At 48.2% G+C, this 14,183-nt stretch overlaps 1 protein-coding gene across 1 annotated transcript in view; it reads right to left on the bottom strand.

The window, feature by feature from the left end:
• TAF1B (TATA-box binding protein associated factor, RNA polymerase I subunit B) overlaps positions 1-14,183 on the bottom strand; it is a 1,023,302-nt gene that overhangs the window by 837,402 nt on the left and 171,717 nt on the right. Inside the window, exon 5 of the mRNA XM_085610722.1 lies at positions 8,114-8,209. Within this exon, the coding sequence (XP_085466848.1) occupies positions 8,114-8,209 (96 nt within the window). The remainder of the gene's footprint in view (positions 1-8,113; positions 8,210-14,183) is intronic.

Consider the following 14,183-nt stretch of genomic DNA (forward strand, 5'->3'; position numbering starts at 1 on the left):
CATGGAGAGGTACTTGCCCCGCTGAGAATGCTGACCGACATGCATCGATCATGCGATATGCCAACCCTTTGACTGACAACTTGGACAAGAAGTTAACGATATGCGCTACGTCTGTCCCCACAGGATCAAGGTCCCTTCGCAGACACCAGCGTGACCATTTGCGCTACTCTGAGCTGTTTCCATTGACTGTAGTGTTGGCCCATGCACATCTGATGAGTGAGGAAGCCTCTGTCGAGTGGCCTGGCACTTCCCAACATCCCCTGTAATCCTCCAGCCCATCAGTCGGAGACATCCATCTTGCACGAGTTGGTGCAAGCTGCCATGGGGATCTGTCCGCAGATGAAGAGTTTGGGGAAGTGGGATTGGAAAATCCATGGAAAGTTCCATAAGAACTGGATACCATACTTGCAACTTCCAGGGATGCATCACCAGGATCACATCTGCCTTCTGGCGTCTGACCAGCGCCGTGAGACGGGCGATCAGTGAGAAAGGAGGGAAAGCATACCCCTCAATCAGAATTCAGTCTTGCCGGAAAGCATCTGTGGCTTCTGCCATCAGATTTGGGCACCAACTGAAGAAGCGCAGTAGTTGATGATTCCGTCTCGATGAAAATAGGTCGACCTGACATGGGCTCCACCTGTCCATAATCTTCTGAAACAAAGCGGCTTCCAGTTTCCATGCACTGTAATCTTTCAGGTGTCTGGACTGCCCGTCTGCAGCCTGACTGAGTTTCCTCGATAGGTACTCCGCTGTCACCGACAATTTCTTCTCCAAGCAGTGATTCCTGAAGTGCCTGGACAGATCCGCCAGGACCTTGGATCAATTGCCCACCAGGCGGTTAATATACTGCACCGCCAACATGTTGTCCACCTTTAATAGAATGGAGCAGACCACTTTGGTCGCTAGGCTGTACACTGCAAAAGACCCTGAGAGGCGTTCCGGACAATTGATGTGGAGAGCCTCCTTGTGTTCTGACCACTGTCCTCCTGTGGTAATATCCCCACAGCACGTGCCGCATCCTTGCTGACTGAAATCTGATTCTATTATTAGATCCGGTGCTGACCGGAATATGGCTCTGCCATTCCAGGCGTGCATATGGTTGAGCCACCATCGTAGTTCCGTACTGGCCACCGGCGAGAGGGAGATTTCCTGTGCATACGTCCGACCCCACCTGAGATATTGTGCCTTCAACCATTGATGGGCATGGTAGTCTAGAGGGACGTGAAAAATTGCTTGGATGGATGAGGACAGCAGTACTACGATCCTGGCCAGATGGCAATGCAAAAACATTCCTTCACAAGCGTTTTGTGCAGTTCCCGACATATAAGGAACATCTTTTGGGGTAATCGGAGTGATTGTATCACCATATAGATCTCGAAGCCCAGAAAGGGCATTTGTTGGATAGGGACAAATTCTGATTTCTGAACATTCACAATGAATCCCAGATCTTGAAGAAGGGATCAAAGTCATCTAGAGTTGGGCAACTAGCGTGGACCTCTCGTGGTGCATCAGAAGGATGTCGTCCAGGTATATTATAAGTCTGGCTCCCAGTGCCCATAAACATTCCATGGCCAGCCATAGCACCTTGGTGAAGCCCTATGATCTGGAGGACAGAACGAACGGAAGACGTGTGAATTCAAAGATCAATCCGCCCCATTCGAATTGCAGAAAATGCCTATGATGTGGGAAGATGGAGATGGTAAGGTAGGCGTCCTTCAGGTCGAATCAAACTAAGCAATCGTAACAGAATGTCAATGAGGAGGTGAATCCCCTCCATTTTGAAGGGGCGATACACCACCCACAGGTTGAAATCTTTTAGATTAATCACCAGTCAGAAGCTTTTGTCTTACTTTTCTACAATGAAGATGTTGCTCAACTTCCTGGGGTGGAGGTAGGAATGGGTAATTGCCCCTTTCTCTAGGAGTTCAGACACCACTTTGTCGACTACCTGCATGCATAAGAGAAAATCAGAGGCCTGGAGTGGATGCATTAACAGGGCAACCGAAGATTCTATGTGGAACCCCGTCGCTGTCTGAAGCACCCACGCGTCCCATGCAACCGCCTCCCAATTTTGTCTCAACAACTGTAGTCTGCCCCTTCACCCCTGTATGGCAGAAGGAAAATTGCTTACCAACGGTGCCACTTGGTACGTTGTTTGCTCCACCGAATGCTCATTTACCTCCCTGGCCCCTGCTGCGTCCTCGGGAAGGGGAGAACCTTCCAAACTTCTTCTGATCTTGCTACTGGATGGAGAGTCTGGAGCATATGGGGGTTGGAAAGATACGCTCTGCAGGAGAAGCGCCCCCTACCTCTTCCGGCCCCTCCAAAAACCTGCTGGTTGAACACCTTGCGATGGATTACTGCACTTTATCTAGTGACGAGAACGTGTTCATAAAGCGCAAGAGCTCCTTAATGAAGGGTTCCCCGAAGAGACTCCCCCATTCACCACCGGCCAGCCTCTGTGGTGGCCAATTACCCCAGTCTAGGTTTTATTTTGATTAATAGGGAGCGGTGACGCTCAGTTGATAGGACACAATTAGCATTGCCCAGGAAACACAGGGCCTGTTGGGCCCAGCCAAAAGAATATTGGGATCAATCATATGGCCGGAATCTTTGGCCATATCTAAAATTTTCATAAGTGGGCCCAGGACGTCCAGTACCTTACCCGGACAGGATCGCCTGGATAGGTCAAGGCCGTTCTTCTGGTTCTTAATCAACTTCATGATAAATGTCGCCATTTTTTGGGTCTATATTGGGGTGCAATCCAACTTACTAGCCAAGGAGGGTCTAGGGCATTCCACCCTCAAACGTCCCCTCACCTCCTGATCCATGGTATTCCTTATGCAGCTGTCCATGTAACGTGCTACCTTAGTGGCAGGGACCAAACCTGCAGATCGAGGGTGATAAATGTCCTCCAGGTTCAGCACATCCGGTACCCCCTGGGAGTCTTGTTTGCCCTTGTACTCCATCCTGGGTCTCTTGGCGCCACCTTCCAGTCGCCAGGGTCTACTCTGGCCTGGTTTGTCACCCGAATCCCCTTCAGGAGTGTCAAGAGTTGTCCCCGGCATTGTCATCTGTTCCCAGAAGGGAACAGGACTCGTCTTTGGGAGTATACCCAGGCTCATAATCTTCCTGCACACTCAGGGCATCCAGACGCCCATTTACAAAGGCTTGGCAAAGCCTCTCAAAGGCGTCAGAAGGGGGAGAGGTTGCTTTAGCCTTGGCTGCAGGTCTGGTTTCGCCTTTGCTCGTGGGGGCTTCCTGTGTGTTGATAGGAGGCGCAAGCCTCAGGCCTTCCCCATAAAAGGGTAACAGACTGCGCTGGACAGTCAAATCGATGATCCTCTGACTCAGGGGAGCTAGAGCTGAGGATCCGCACTCTCCAGGGATGTATCAATGGCATCCACCAATTCTTCGTGGACAGGGAGAAGCATCTGCTCCTTTTCCACAGACTCCCACATCACTTCAAAAGCACCTGCCAGGGATGCTCAGGTGACAAGTGATTATAATTGTACAGGACCAGCAATGAGCCGTATAAGAGCTATGTAGAAGCAATATTTACTGGGGCCAATGCTTGTTGAAAATATGTGGGCCAATGCTTGTTGGCAACCTGTTTCTATTCACCCTTTAAATGTAAATCGGGCTGACTGTCAAAACTAGCTCCACTGCATAGAACTGCTTATCTGGAGCAGGAGAATGCTTGGGACCAGTCGTCTCACACAAGCGCACTGAGGAATATCTTTCCTTTGTTTACAAACGGAAGAGGAAGAACACATCCGCCTCGCGTGCCGAGGAACTCTAGGAATGCCAAGAATGTAAAGGACGGTGTAGAGATGAAGAAGACGCGATAAGAAAGGTTCCAAGTTTATTCCTTTACAGTCCCACACTATGTGCGGTTAGATGTCAGGGTTACAATCTCGTTATTACGGTTGCGAGAAGGGAAGGATAGGAGTTGGGAGAGTGGAATGTTGGGGAGCCAATGGGAGGGGTTAAATAACAAGGGGTGCTCTTGCGCAGGAGAGCCTGTGAGCAGTTACTGTCACGCGCTGGTTGCAGCGCGTGACATTGCATATGAAAGCATTACAACAGACAGCCCTACACCCTCTAGCACTCGCACTGCCGCCGCGGCTCCACCTCCGTGGAGAATGGAATGCAGGAAATAATGAGGACGTGGACCGCGTGCCCCCTGGACAGCTCAAAATGAATCAAATTACAATAGAACCACGTGAAACAATGCTGTTTGATCTCTCACCCAATGCCCTCAGTGACGGTCGTGGGCTATTGCAGTGCGCTGTGTGGCGTTTTACTGCTCAGTAAAGAAATAACAGTATCAAAGTCAAACGAAACATATTGGTCAATCACCAAAGCGCGCATATAAGGCATCAAGAAAGGCACGTATCTGGCTGCTTAGCAGCGAAGACAGAGAAGTGCTGTTCCTTGATGCTGCTTATATGGGACACTCTCTATGGTTATTCTGTTGACTTGTTGCAAAGACTCCTGGGATTTGCAGTCTTCGATTACAATGTTTGGTTAAGGCTTCTGAGTAATAAAATGAAAGACATAAGCATAATCTAAGCCTCCAGACCTGACATAGATTTTGAACCTATTTGTGTCAAAGCTTTCATTATTTCATTTAGAATACTTTAAAATAAATAATTTGAATGAACGTGAACGAACAAGTCAAATAAACAAAGAATTACTTTTGACTTTGTTTGGTTTAACTTAGATTAATTTGGGAACAGCACTCTTTAAAATGATGTAACCTGCCAAGGGACAAATTGGGAGTGCAGAGGGAGACACCGCCAGAAGGGCACTGTCATTAACTTTTCTAAAAGTGGCATTTTCAAAATTTTAACAAAATGTGACTTTACCATTAAAGATGATTTTAAATTACAATTCATTTGAGTGTAAAGAGCATTTCGCTATTCGGCCCCAAACTGAATTTAGCACGTAATATGTGTAATAATGTAACTCGCTGTTATTCTAAGGAAAGATTGCCTTACAGCACTGAAAAATGACTGTAAAGGTTTTGCACTGTCAGGACATGTAAAATGTAAATGCACATGTCCTACTTTTTTTTTTTTTTGAAAACCTTTATTGACATTTCACTCAATTACACATACGGGCCTACAACCCCCGGGGCCGGCCGCTAAACAATCAGAATAACAAAAAGCAGGTATATCACAGTCAGTACCTCGGGGAGCAAAATCTCGACGCTAACATACTCTCAGTCTCTGAACAGCCCAAGTAGGAAACCAGGATAATAAAGGTTTACATTTTATAATAGAAAAGGATGGAAGGATCAGGTGCCAAACAGTTTCCCAGCAGCGAAAAATGGCAGGCAGAACGATAAACGTAAACAATACACAGCAGTCTATCTAAGCTATGGCGCTGAAACAGGAAGTTCAGGATGTGGAGGAATGACACGGCCATTTGCGCCTGCAACCCCCTGCCCCAAGACCCAGGAAACTCCACGGAAATTATGGCACTCCGGAAACAGCAGTGATTAACAACAAAGGAGTACTACCATGCTGATCCCAGAAAAGACAAAGAAAATAAGAGAGGAAAAAGAGGCCATAGAAAAAGGAGGTGAAAGACTAAAGGATCCCCCCCCCAACCCCCCACCCTGCACCTCTGCAGATGAGTACGGCCCCCCCCCCAGCAGTGTGCCTGTCGCCCCGGAACCAGACCCGAAATATAGAAGAAACAGAGAAAAGAAGTGGGAAAAGAGCCCCCACCAGACGGGGGGGCAGAAAGAGTATTAATAAACTGGAGGAGGGCCTACAAAACACGCCCCCGGTTTCTCCCTCCCGCACCACACGGTTTCCCATAAAGCATACAATAATGAACACAAAATCGACCCTGTCAAAGAGGAGTAAGGAGCATTACACGCTTGGTACACTATCAGTTATGCCGTGAAAGCACACAGCTCCCGAGCCCGCCCGCCTAATAGGTGACCACCTCGGAAGGGTCAGCATCATCCTTGGCCACTCTTTGCAAACCCACCCATGCATACCCCCCGTCCCAGTGCCATGTCCAATGTTACCACGAAGAGAAGTGTCCAACAAAACTCAGGAAGCGACACACACAGGTAGGGTAGAGGGCTCTGGAGATCGACACCGTCAGCTCTAGGGAGGATCGTCTTTCCCGATGCCGAGCCAGGATTTACACTGCACACCAGGCCCAGGAAGGCGGAATCAGCCAGGGCAGGCGACCGTTGCTTGGACGTTGCCTGGGTCGTCGGAGACCGCGCACGGGACAAGGCCACCACCCCCCACTCAGGTCCGAAATCTCCGGAACAGACCAAATCCACAGCCAGCTGATCGCACGTTAATATACTGTCCGGAGGGTCCAGGCGTGCACTATTCACAGGGGCGGCCACGACAATGTCCCCCCGTGCGCGGCGTGAGAAGTCCCAGTGTACCTGGGGATAGGCAGGCGGCAACTGTTCCAACGCTGATGTCACTCCATCCAGCTTGCTCCCCAACACCCAGGCTCAGTGAATCAGGGTGGAGTGAAGGGCACCGAGAGCCCTGAGAAGGTCACCGTACCCCAGTACAGCTCCCGGCACTCGCTCCGCTACGCTCCTCAGAGTCGCACCCTCCCAATCCTGCTGCAACCCGGTGTACAGGATGGTGGACTCTGGCGTACCAGAATGGCCGCTGGGTAGATCCATCCCAGAGCGGGACCGGGGCTCAGACACAAGCGCCTCGGGTTCCATGGCACCGGTAACTGGGTTCCGAGGGCAGGCAAGCAATGTGTCCGGTGTGGGGTCACGGGCCACAGTCGTCCCCACCACGGACCAGCGCCCGCGAAAATCCGGGAGCAGCCCGCAAGAATCGGGACAGGTTACGGGCGGCGTCCGGGCAGCTCACGGGCGAAGGCTGAAGCAATCACCGGAGAGTCTTGGAGTTGCCACCTCGGGCACGCACTCGTTCAGCTATTCTTAGTGGTAGGAGCGACCACGGCGAAGCGCAGACCGACATTCGCACCACTCCGGTAGTCCGACCCCACCCAGTCACCAAAGGCCGTTGTTGTTGCACTGCCGCCCGGCCACGGCGTTCACTCGAGGTCCCGGCTCCGGGGCTACGCAGGCCGCAAACTTCAGACGGACATTTCTCCGGCGGTACCGCTGCCAGAAACTTCGGGGTCACACGGCCGGTTGCCGCTCGCGTTCACCAACACGGGTAGATAGCGCAGGCTAAGGATCTCGTGCAGGATATATGTGCGGGGTGCGGAGGTACACGGAGCCGGGAGCCTACGCTGCCGTCCCGGTCGCCATCTTGGCTCCTCCCCCAATGTCCTACTTTTTAAATATCATGCCTTATGGGGCTTTAAGGCCTACTTTACTATTGACTTAGGTAAATTAAAGGAGCCAATTAGATGAATGCCAATTTTACAATGTTTAAAGGAGAAAGTACAGGCATTTTGCCAATGTTTATCAGGGGTATAGTGCACAGAGCCTAATGCCAACATAAACAAGTTCTGCAAAAAATCACGGAGTGAAGGCAAAAGATCTGGGGGAATACCACGCCAAAGATGCCAGGCCTAACATCTACCCTGGTTTTCTGTCTCTTCTCTAATATCTCTAGCCCTGTCAACAATTTAGTACCTTTAAATTGACTATATCCTAATACCACTAACACAGATTATACTCCAATACCTCTTAACCAGACCCAGCTTTCTATTAGCCCTTCTCCTTTTTCTCTTCTTACTATTTCCCTGAAGACTTTTGTCGAATTTTTTGAACTATTTTGAGAAACAGGTTCCCTTCTTTTTTTAAATATATGAAATGGGAGTTTCACGAGCCTGAGGAATTGTATTTTCCATGTGATTTTTCTTAGAAATGAGGTAGGGCCGTGTAAAACTTGGCAGATTATGAGGTATGAGACCTGTGGCAAATAGATTTATTGGAAATATAGTCTGGATGAGATAAGAATGGTTAACCAAAAAAAAATCATAAAGAGATCTCTCTGATTGGGTGTCATATTTTACAATGCAGTTATCATTCTGTGTTGTCACAATGTATTGAACCGTGCTTCAACGTAACTGGCACGCCGCTTGCTATTTGGAATTTATTACTGAGAATCATCACTGCATAGACTATACTTACTGCTGTTTGCCTGTTCATTTCATAGTAAGGTTTCTTTGTAAATGCTTGGTTGCTTTTCTGTAGGTACCGTCTCCAAAGATTACTCAGAACCTCATCCTAATAAACAAAATATGAATTGAAGAGCCAATTATATATCATAATCTCACAAATCCACATTTTCCAATAGTTGAATTGGCATTACAAACAAGGCAAACTTGGCCCACTAGGAGTTATCTGCATTAGTTTGTGGATTTTCACATTCAGAATTACACTTACTAAACTAGAAGGGGACAAGTGGTTTATTTGTATAAAAATAAACAAACCAAGCACTAGCAATGCCAACAGGCCCAGCTTATTAAAGGAGAATGGCTCTTCTATCGTCATTGATGGGTTTAAGCACTCAGATATTAATCATATATGTACCCTGTCACTGATCCTTGTACTCTTGCATCCATAAATCTACCCAATGACTCATTCTTGCATTCACCCACTTATACAAGCACAAAAGTAGCACTGAAAGTAAAAAAAATAAAAAATAAAACATGCATGCCATAGTGGGCATGCATGTGCAATAACCAATAAAAATTAAACATAGCAGTGGGTGGTTGTCTTGCAATGGATATAACATTTAGAACTAATGTGCTGGCCATTTTGGAATGGTAACAAGGACACTCAATGCACAGTACCATTCCATTATGGTCGCCTAGTTTAGAAGCAGTCCCTGCGCAGTAACAAGCAAGCAGCCCAAAAGCACTGTCTGAGGAGCTGTGGTGTGCTCGAAAAATCTAAAGAAATAAATGGAGAAAGCAATCTATGGACTGAAACCTCTTGTTTTGAGGTGGATGTGCACATGGGTTAAAGCAAGTGCCGTCACTCACAGGGCAAGCGAGCCAGTAGCAAAAGTGAGCTGAGCCACTGCCCAGTGCTATATGCTGTAATAAATGGTTATGCGTGTAAATGACGCTCATATGGACTAATGGCAAAGGCTAACTCAAAGGCCCTCTATGTATTTGTATGCGTGTGTGTGTGTATAAGTATAAAAAGTATAAAAGAAGCTTGTAGAGCGCTCGAATACCAGAAGGTGTCTTGGCGCTATGGTGTGTATGGTCAGCAAGAAAACAGGTTAGTGCTGGGCCTGGAATAAGCGATGTTTCAACATCTTTCTGAAAAGGGCATAGCTGGGTTGCAGACGCATCTCCACAGGCAAGTGATTCCATAATCTTGCTGCACATGCGCCAAAAGAGCGACCACCCCATCTCGCAAATTTAAATCTGGAAGTACAGATAAGGCCCGGTTGGCAGACCGCAAAGCACGGGGCGGAATGTAGGGTCTAAATCTGTCACTTCCATCATTAGCGCCACCCCCAAACCGGGCCCGGTGAACTAGATAGAGTGCCTTAAACTCAATCCTCTGTTGGACCGGAAGCCAGTGCAGAGATTTCCTACCCTCCGAGGTAGGACAACCCCTGGGCAGGTTCAGAATGACCCGAACCGCAGCATTCTGCAAGGACTGAATCTTTCCCACCTGAAACTTATCCATCCCCAAAAACATGGTGTTGCAGTAGTCCAGTCTGGACATGAATAAAGAGGCCATCACGTTCTTCTGGAGCGCCAGAGGAATATACGGGAGAATTTTTCGCAGGGTTTTTAATAGAAAGAAGCATGATGAAGTTAGGCTGTTAACCTGGGCAGACATATCTAGTTTGTCATCAAAGATCACACCCAGGTTGTGTGTGTGTATATATTTATATATATGTATTTTTGTAGTTTTTAATTAATTTTTACAAAATCATGGCAAGCAGCACAGCCTGTGAGGCCTTCCAAAGGGATTCTAACATGATTACACTGCACATTTTCTACCCCTAGAGTTTGTCAAAGGGTATAATCAACACCAACATCCTTGCCTACAAAGTTAATCTAAGACAGTTCATGCAAAAAAAATACAGACTTTAACACAGTACAATAACGACCCACTCTTAAAGGCCTATTGGCTTTAACATATGCATATCATGATACATAAATCAGGCCTATTAGCTTTGTTGTAACTTTTCATGATAAACAGTTCTAAATACAATGAACCAATCAGGCATTTCACCTTTCTAACTGGCTATTTGCCTTAACCAACTCAGAACTACTGTATTGAGCATAAGCTTTGCCATAAGGAAGTAATGATGAAATTACACATGTATTTACAAAATTAGATTTATCAAAATAAAACAAAATCCTTCCTAAGAGGGCTTTAGAAGGATTATCATAGGAGCAATTCTTCTACTCACACTGTATGTTTGAGTGTGTTGTCAAAAACAAAACCCTTTCCAACTATGGTAATCTGTGAAATTTCATGAAATAAAATATCAACCAACAGGCTTTAACACAGTGTTATAACAATCCACCCTAACAAGCCCATTTCCTTTAACACATGCTACATCAGGCTTACTGGTTTGGTCATAACTTTCGTGATAAACTGACACTGATAGCACAATTTGCTCAAAAAGAACACATCTTGGACAAACATTTATGCAAAGAAGACATGGTCTTAGACACTTCACTTTCTAGATACTACCTAATAAAAATAAATGCCACATAACATCCGATTGTGTTGTGTAGTAGATCAAAATGCAATTCTGGGCAAGCCTGTGTATCTTTGAGGGGAGCAGTTTGTGCATTGTAACAAGGGCAATTTAAGTAATTTACTAAGGGGTATCTGAACACTTAACCTTGGTGGTGAGGGCTTCTGCTCTTGATCGATTGGAGTTTAAGACTCTCACTTATGGGGGGGTTGGCAATCCCTCCCCCAAGAGGAAGCGATTTATCTAAATGATGGGAACGTGTGCATGTGACTAAAATAATATTGTGCATCTCATCACACCTCTTTGTCTATCCTTAAGCGGTTTCCTGAATAAATATAAATGAACCAACAACTCTAATTTATTTGCACATTTTAATTTGTGTCAAGAGGTGAGGTCAAAGGGGCCCTTCTGCATTTAGAAGGCAATTCCAACTCTTTGTCATTCACCAGGAGGAAGGTGATTATGAGTAAAGGTCAGGCTAATAAAGGTATTTGTGTCCACTATCAACTCACCAAGACTGGTGCTATTCTATTGCTGCTCCTTCACGGCCTTGGTGATGTCCATTACAGAGAGACTATTATAGGAATGTATTTTTTGCAGTCTAAGTGGGTTACTATCAATGAAAAATGCTGTACAGAATAATACATCAGCCAGTCATTCTCATCTCTGTGATCAGATATCTTCTTTTTTCCACACTAAAATATTAAATATTTACACAGCTCTCCAAGCGGATAATCTTACTCACTCTTACTCTTCTGACTTGGTGAATATGACTCCCCCTATCGAAACTTTCCCCAGCTTTCCTCTTCTTACGGCCTTTGACCTTGAGAGACTGTTGGACTCCCTTAGGTCAGGCTCTCCTCTTGATCCCTGTCCGCTCAAAATCTTAAAAAACTGCAGGGCTACTCTAATTCCCCCCATGTTGGTGGTTATGAATAGGGCTATTTCTAGTGGGACTTTCCCAGCCTCCTGGAAAACTGCTATTGTGAAGCCCCTCCTAAAAAAGGCCACTTTGGATCCTGGGACCCTAAAGAACTTTCGTCCCATCTCCCTCCTCCCTGCCCCGGCCAAGATGTTGGAGGCTCACTTGAATTTCCATCTCAGCTCCTTTCTTGACAAAACCTGCCTGCTTGATCCTTCTCATTGCGGTTTCAGAAAGGAGCATAGCACCGAGTCAGCTCTTACAGTGGTGGTCAATAACATCCGCGCTAAGGTCGACAGGGGGCAGACTACGCTTCTGATCCTGCTCGACCTTACAGCCGCATTTGACACCCTGTCCCCTACCATCTTGGCCTCCCGACTTGGCGAGATGGGGGTGGAGGGGCTGGCGCTCAGTCTCCTCACCTCCTTTCTCAATAATAGGGAGCAAAGGGTAAAACTGGGTGACTTCCTCTCCACCGCCAAGCCTTTGCAGTGTGGGGTCCCTCAGGGCTCTTCTTTGAGCCCCACTCTTTTAAACGTTTATGTGGCTCCACTTGCTAGGCTTGTCAGATCTTTTGGATTGGAAGTGCTCTCGTATGCCGACGATACCCAAATTATGGTCTCCCTGTCACAATCTGTCGGGTCTACGGCCCTCAATTTTAAGAACTGCATGGGGGCCGTGGCAGGTTGGATGACGTCAAACTTCCTAAAGTTGAACGGGGAGAAGACTGAAATCCTTGTGTTTGGGGGAAACAAAGAGGTCTGGTCAGCCGATTGGTGGCCATCGGCCCTGGGAGTATGCCCACAGCCTTCCTCCGTTGCCCGAAACTTGGGAGTCCTATTGGATACTTCACTTGCCTTTGACAAGCAAGTGAATAGGACTGTTTCCACCTGCTGTGGGGTTCTAAGGGTGTTGAGAAAGCTCACCCACTACCTTTCCCCTGATGCTCGGAAACAAGTTTCGGTCGCCCTTCTATCCTCGCGCTTGGACTATTGCAATGCCCTCTATCTTGGGATGAGCAACAATCTGGTCCATCGGCTGCAAGTTGTTCAGAACGCGGCAGCAAGGTTTGTCGTTAACGCCCCTAGACGCTCCTCTGGAACTGCCACCTGGAAACATCTTCACTGGCTCCCGGTCCATGCCAGGATAAAATTTAAAATCTTGATCATCATTTATCGGGCTCTTGATGTGTACGGCGTTCTCGCATGGAGGAGATTGGTCGGGATTAGCGGTCTGGGAGGAACTGGGGGTACAGATGGTGGGGGACTTATTTAGAGAGGGAGTACTGCTGCCTTTCCAAGACTTGCAGGACTCTTATGGGCTTCCGCGGGGGGACTTCCTGCTTCATGCGGCCTTGGTGGCGAGCCTCCAGAGGCATTGGAACGTGGGGCTGTCGGAGCCCCCGACTGCCGCGGGTTGCCAATATGTAGTGATGGCGGCGGGGACGGCTAAGGCCATCACATGCCTTTATCGCCGGCTATCGACGGAGAGCCTCCTCCCCTTGGGCACCTTGAGGGAAAAGTGTGAGGCGGACCTAGGGAAAGAGATCCCTGAGTCTACATGGTCCACACTGGTGCGGAGGGCATGGAAGGGGACGAGGAATGCCAGGTTCCAGTTAGTCCAGTTTTTCACGTTACACAGAGCATACCTGACACCGGCCAAGATACTGCAATATTTCGGGGGAGTGCACTCTCAGTGTCCGCGGTGCGGGGTGGACGGTGCAGACTTTCGACACATGTTTTGGTCCTGCTTGCTGCTTTGGTTCCCCCACACTCGTCGCACGAAGGTCACTAGCAAATTTTATGATCTAGGGCTGATAATGGCCAAGAGGGAATTGACTCTGCACTGGAAATCCCGGGGGGGACCCAACTTCCTGCGCTGGAGATCAGCACTGGCGCGTTGGGCGGGGGCTGAGGGCTCGCTCAGGGTGCAATTGGCCCTCCGGCGAGATGACGAAAAAGCGCTAGCGACGGCCCGGGCATGGGAAGCGTTGGTGGTAGAGCTCCAGGGGTTGATGTCCGAGTCGGGGGAGGAGGGGAGTGGGTCTGATGGGGAAGTGGTAGTGGGGAGCGGGGAGTAGTCGAGGCGAGACGGCGGGCCTTGACCGCCTGCACTTTGGGCTGGGCTAGCGGGAAGGTCCGGTTGGTTTAGGGAGAGGCTGGGCCCCTGTATTGCATTGACCAGGGGGAGGGGACACATCGAGAGTGGGACCGGGGTAGAAGATGGGGGCACACTGACAGAGGGAGGGGGAGGGGGGGGAAGGGACCGGGTGGGAAGGTTGAGCGGAGATGCTGGTATATATGGGGTATTTCCTGAATGGGCGGGGATTGAGAGTTGATTGTTGTATTGATGTGTTGGAAAACAATAAAAAATGTTTCAACAAAAAAAAAAAAAAACATTTATCGGGCTCTTCATGACGCAGGGGCAGAGGGCATTAGGTCCCTGGTGTCGTACTACATCCCAGGTAGGGCCCTGCGATCCTCCAGTTTGAAGTTGCTAACTGTCCCCCGCTTTGCGAAAGCAAGGTGGGGAGGTAGGGCCTTCTTTGCCCTTGCCCCTAGACTCTGGAATGAGCTTCCCCCTGATCTCAGGAATCAGGA

This window comes from Triturus cristatus, chromosome 6 (assembly GCF_964204655.1).
Source record: "Triturus cristatus chromosome 6, aTriCri1.1, whole genome shotgun sequence".
Lineage (NCBI taxonomy): Eukaryota > Metazoa > Chordata > Amphibia > Caudata > Salamandridae > Triturus > Triturus cristatus.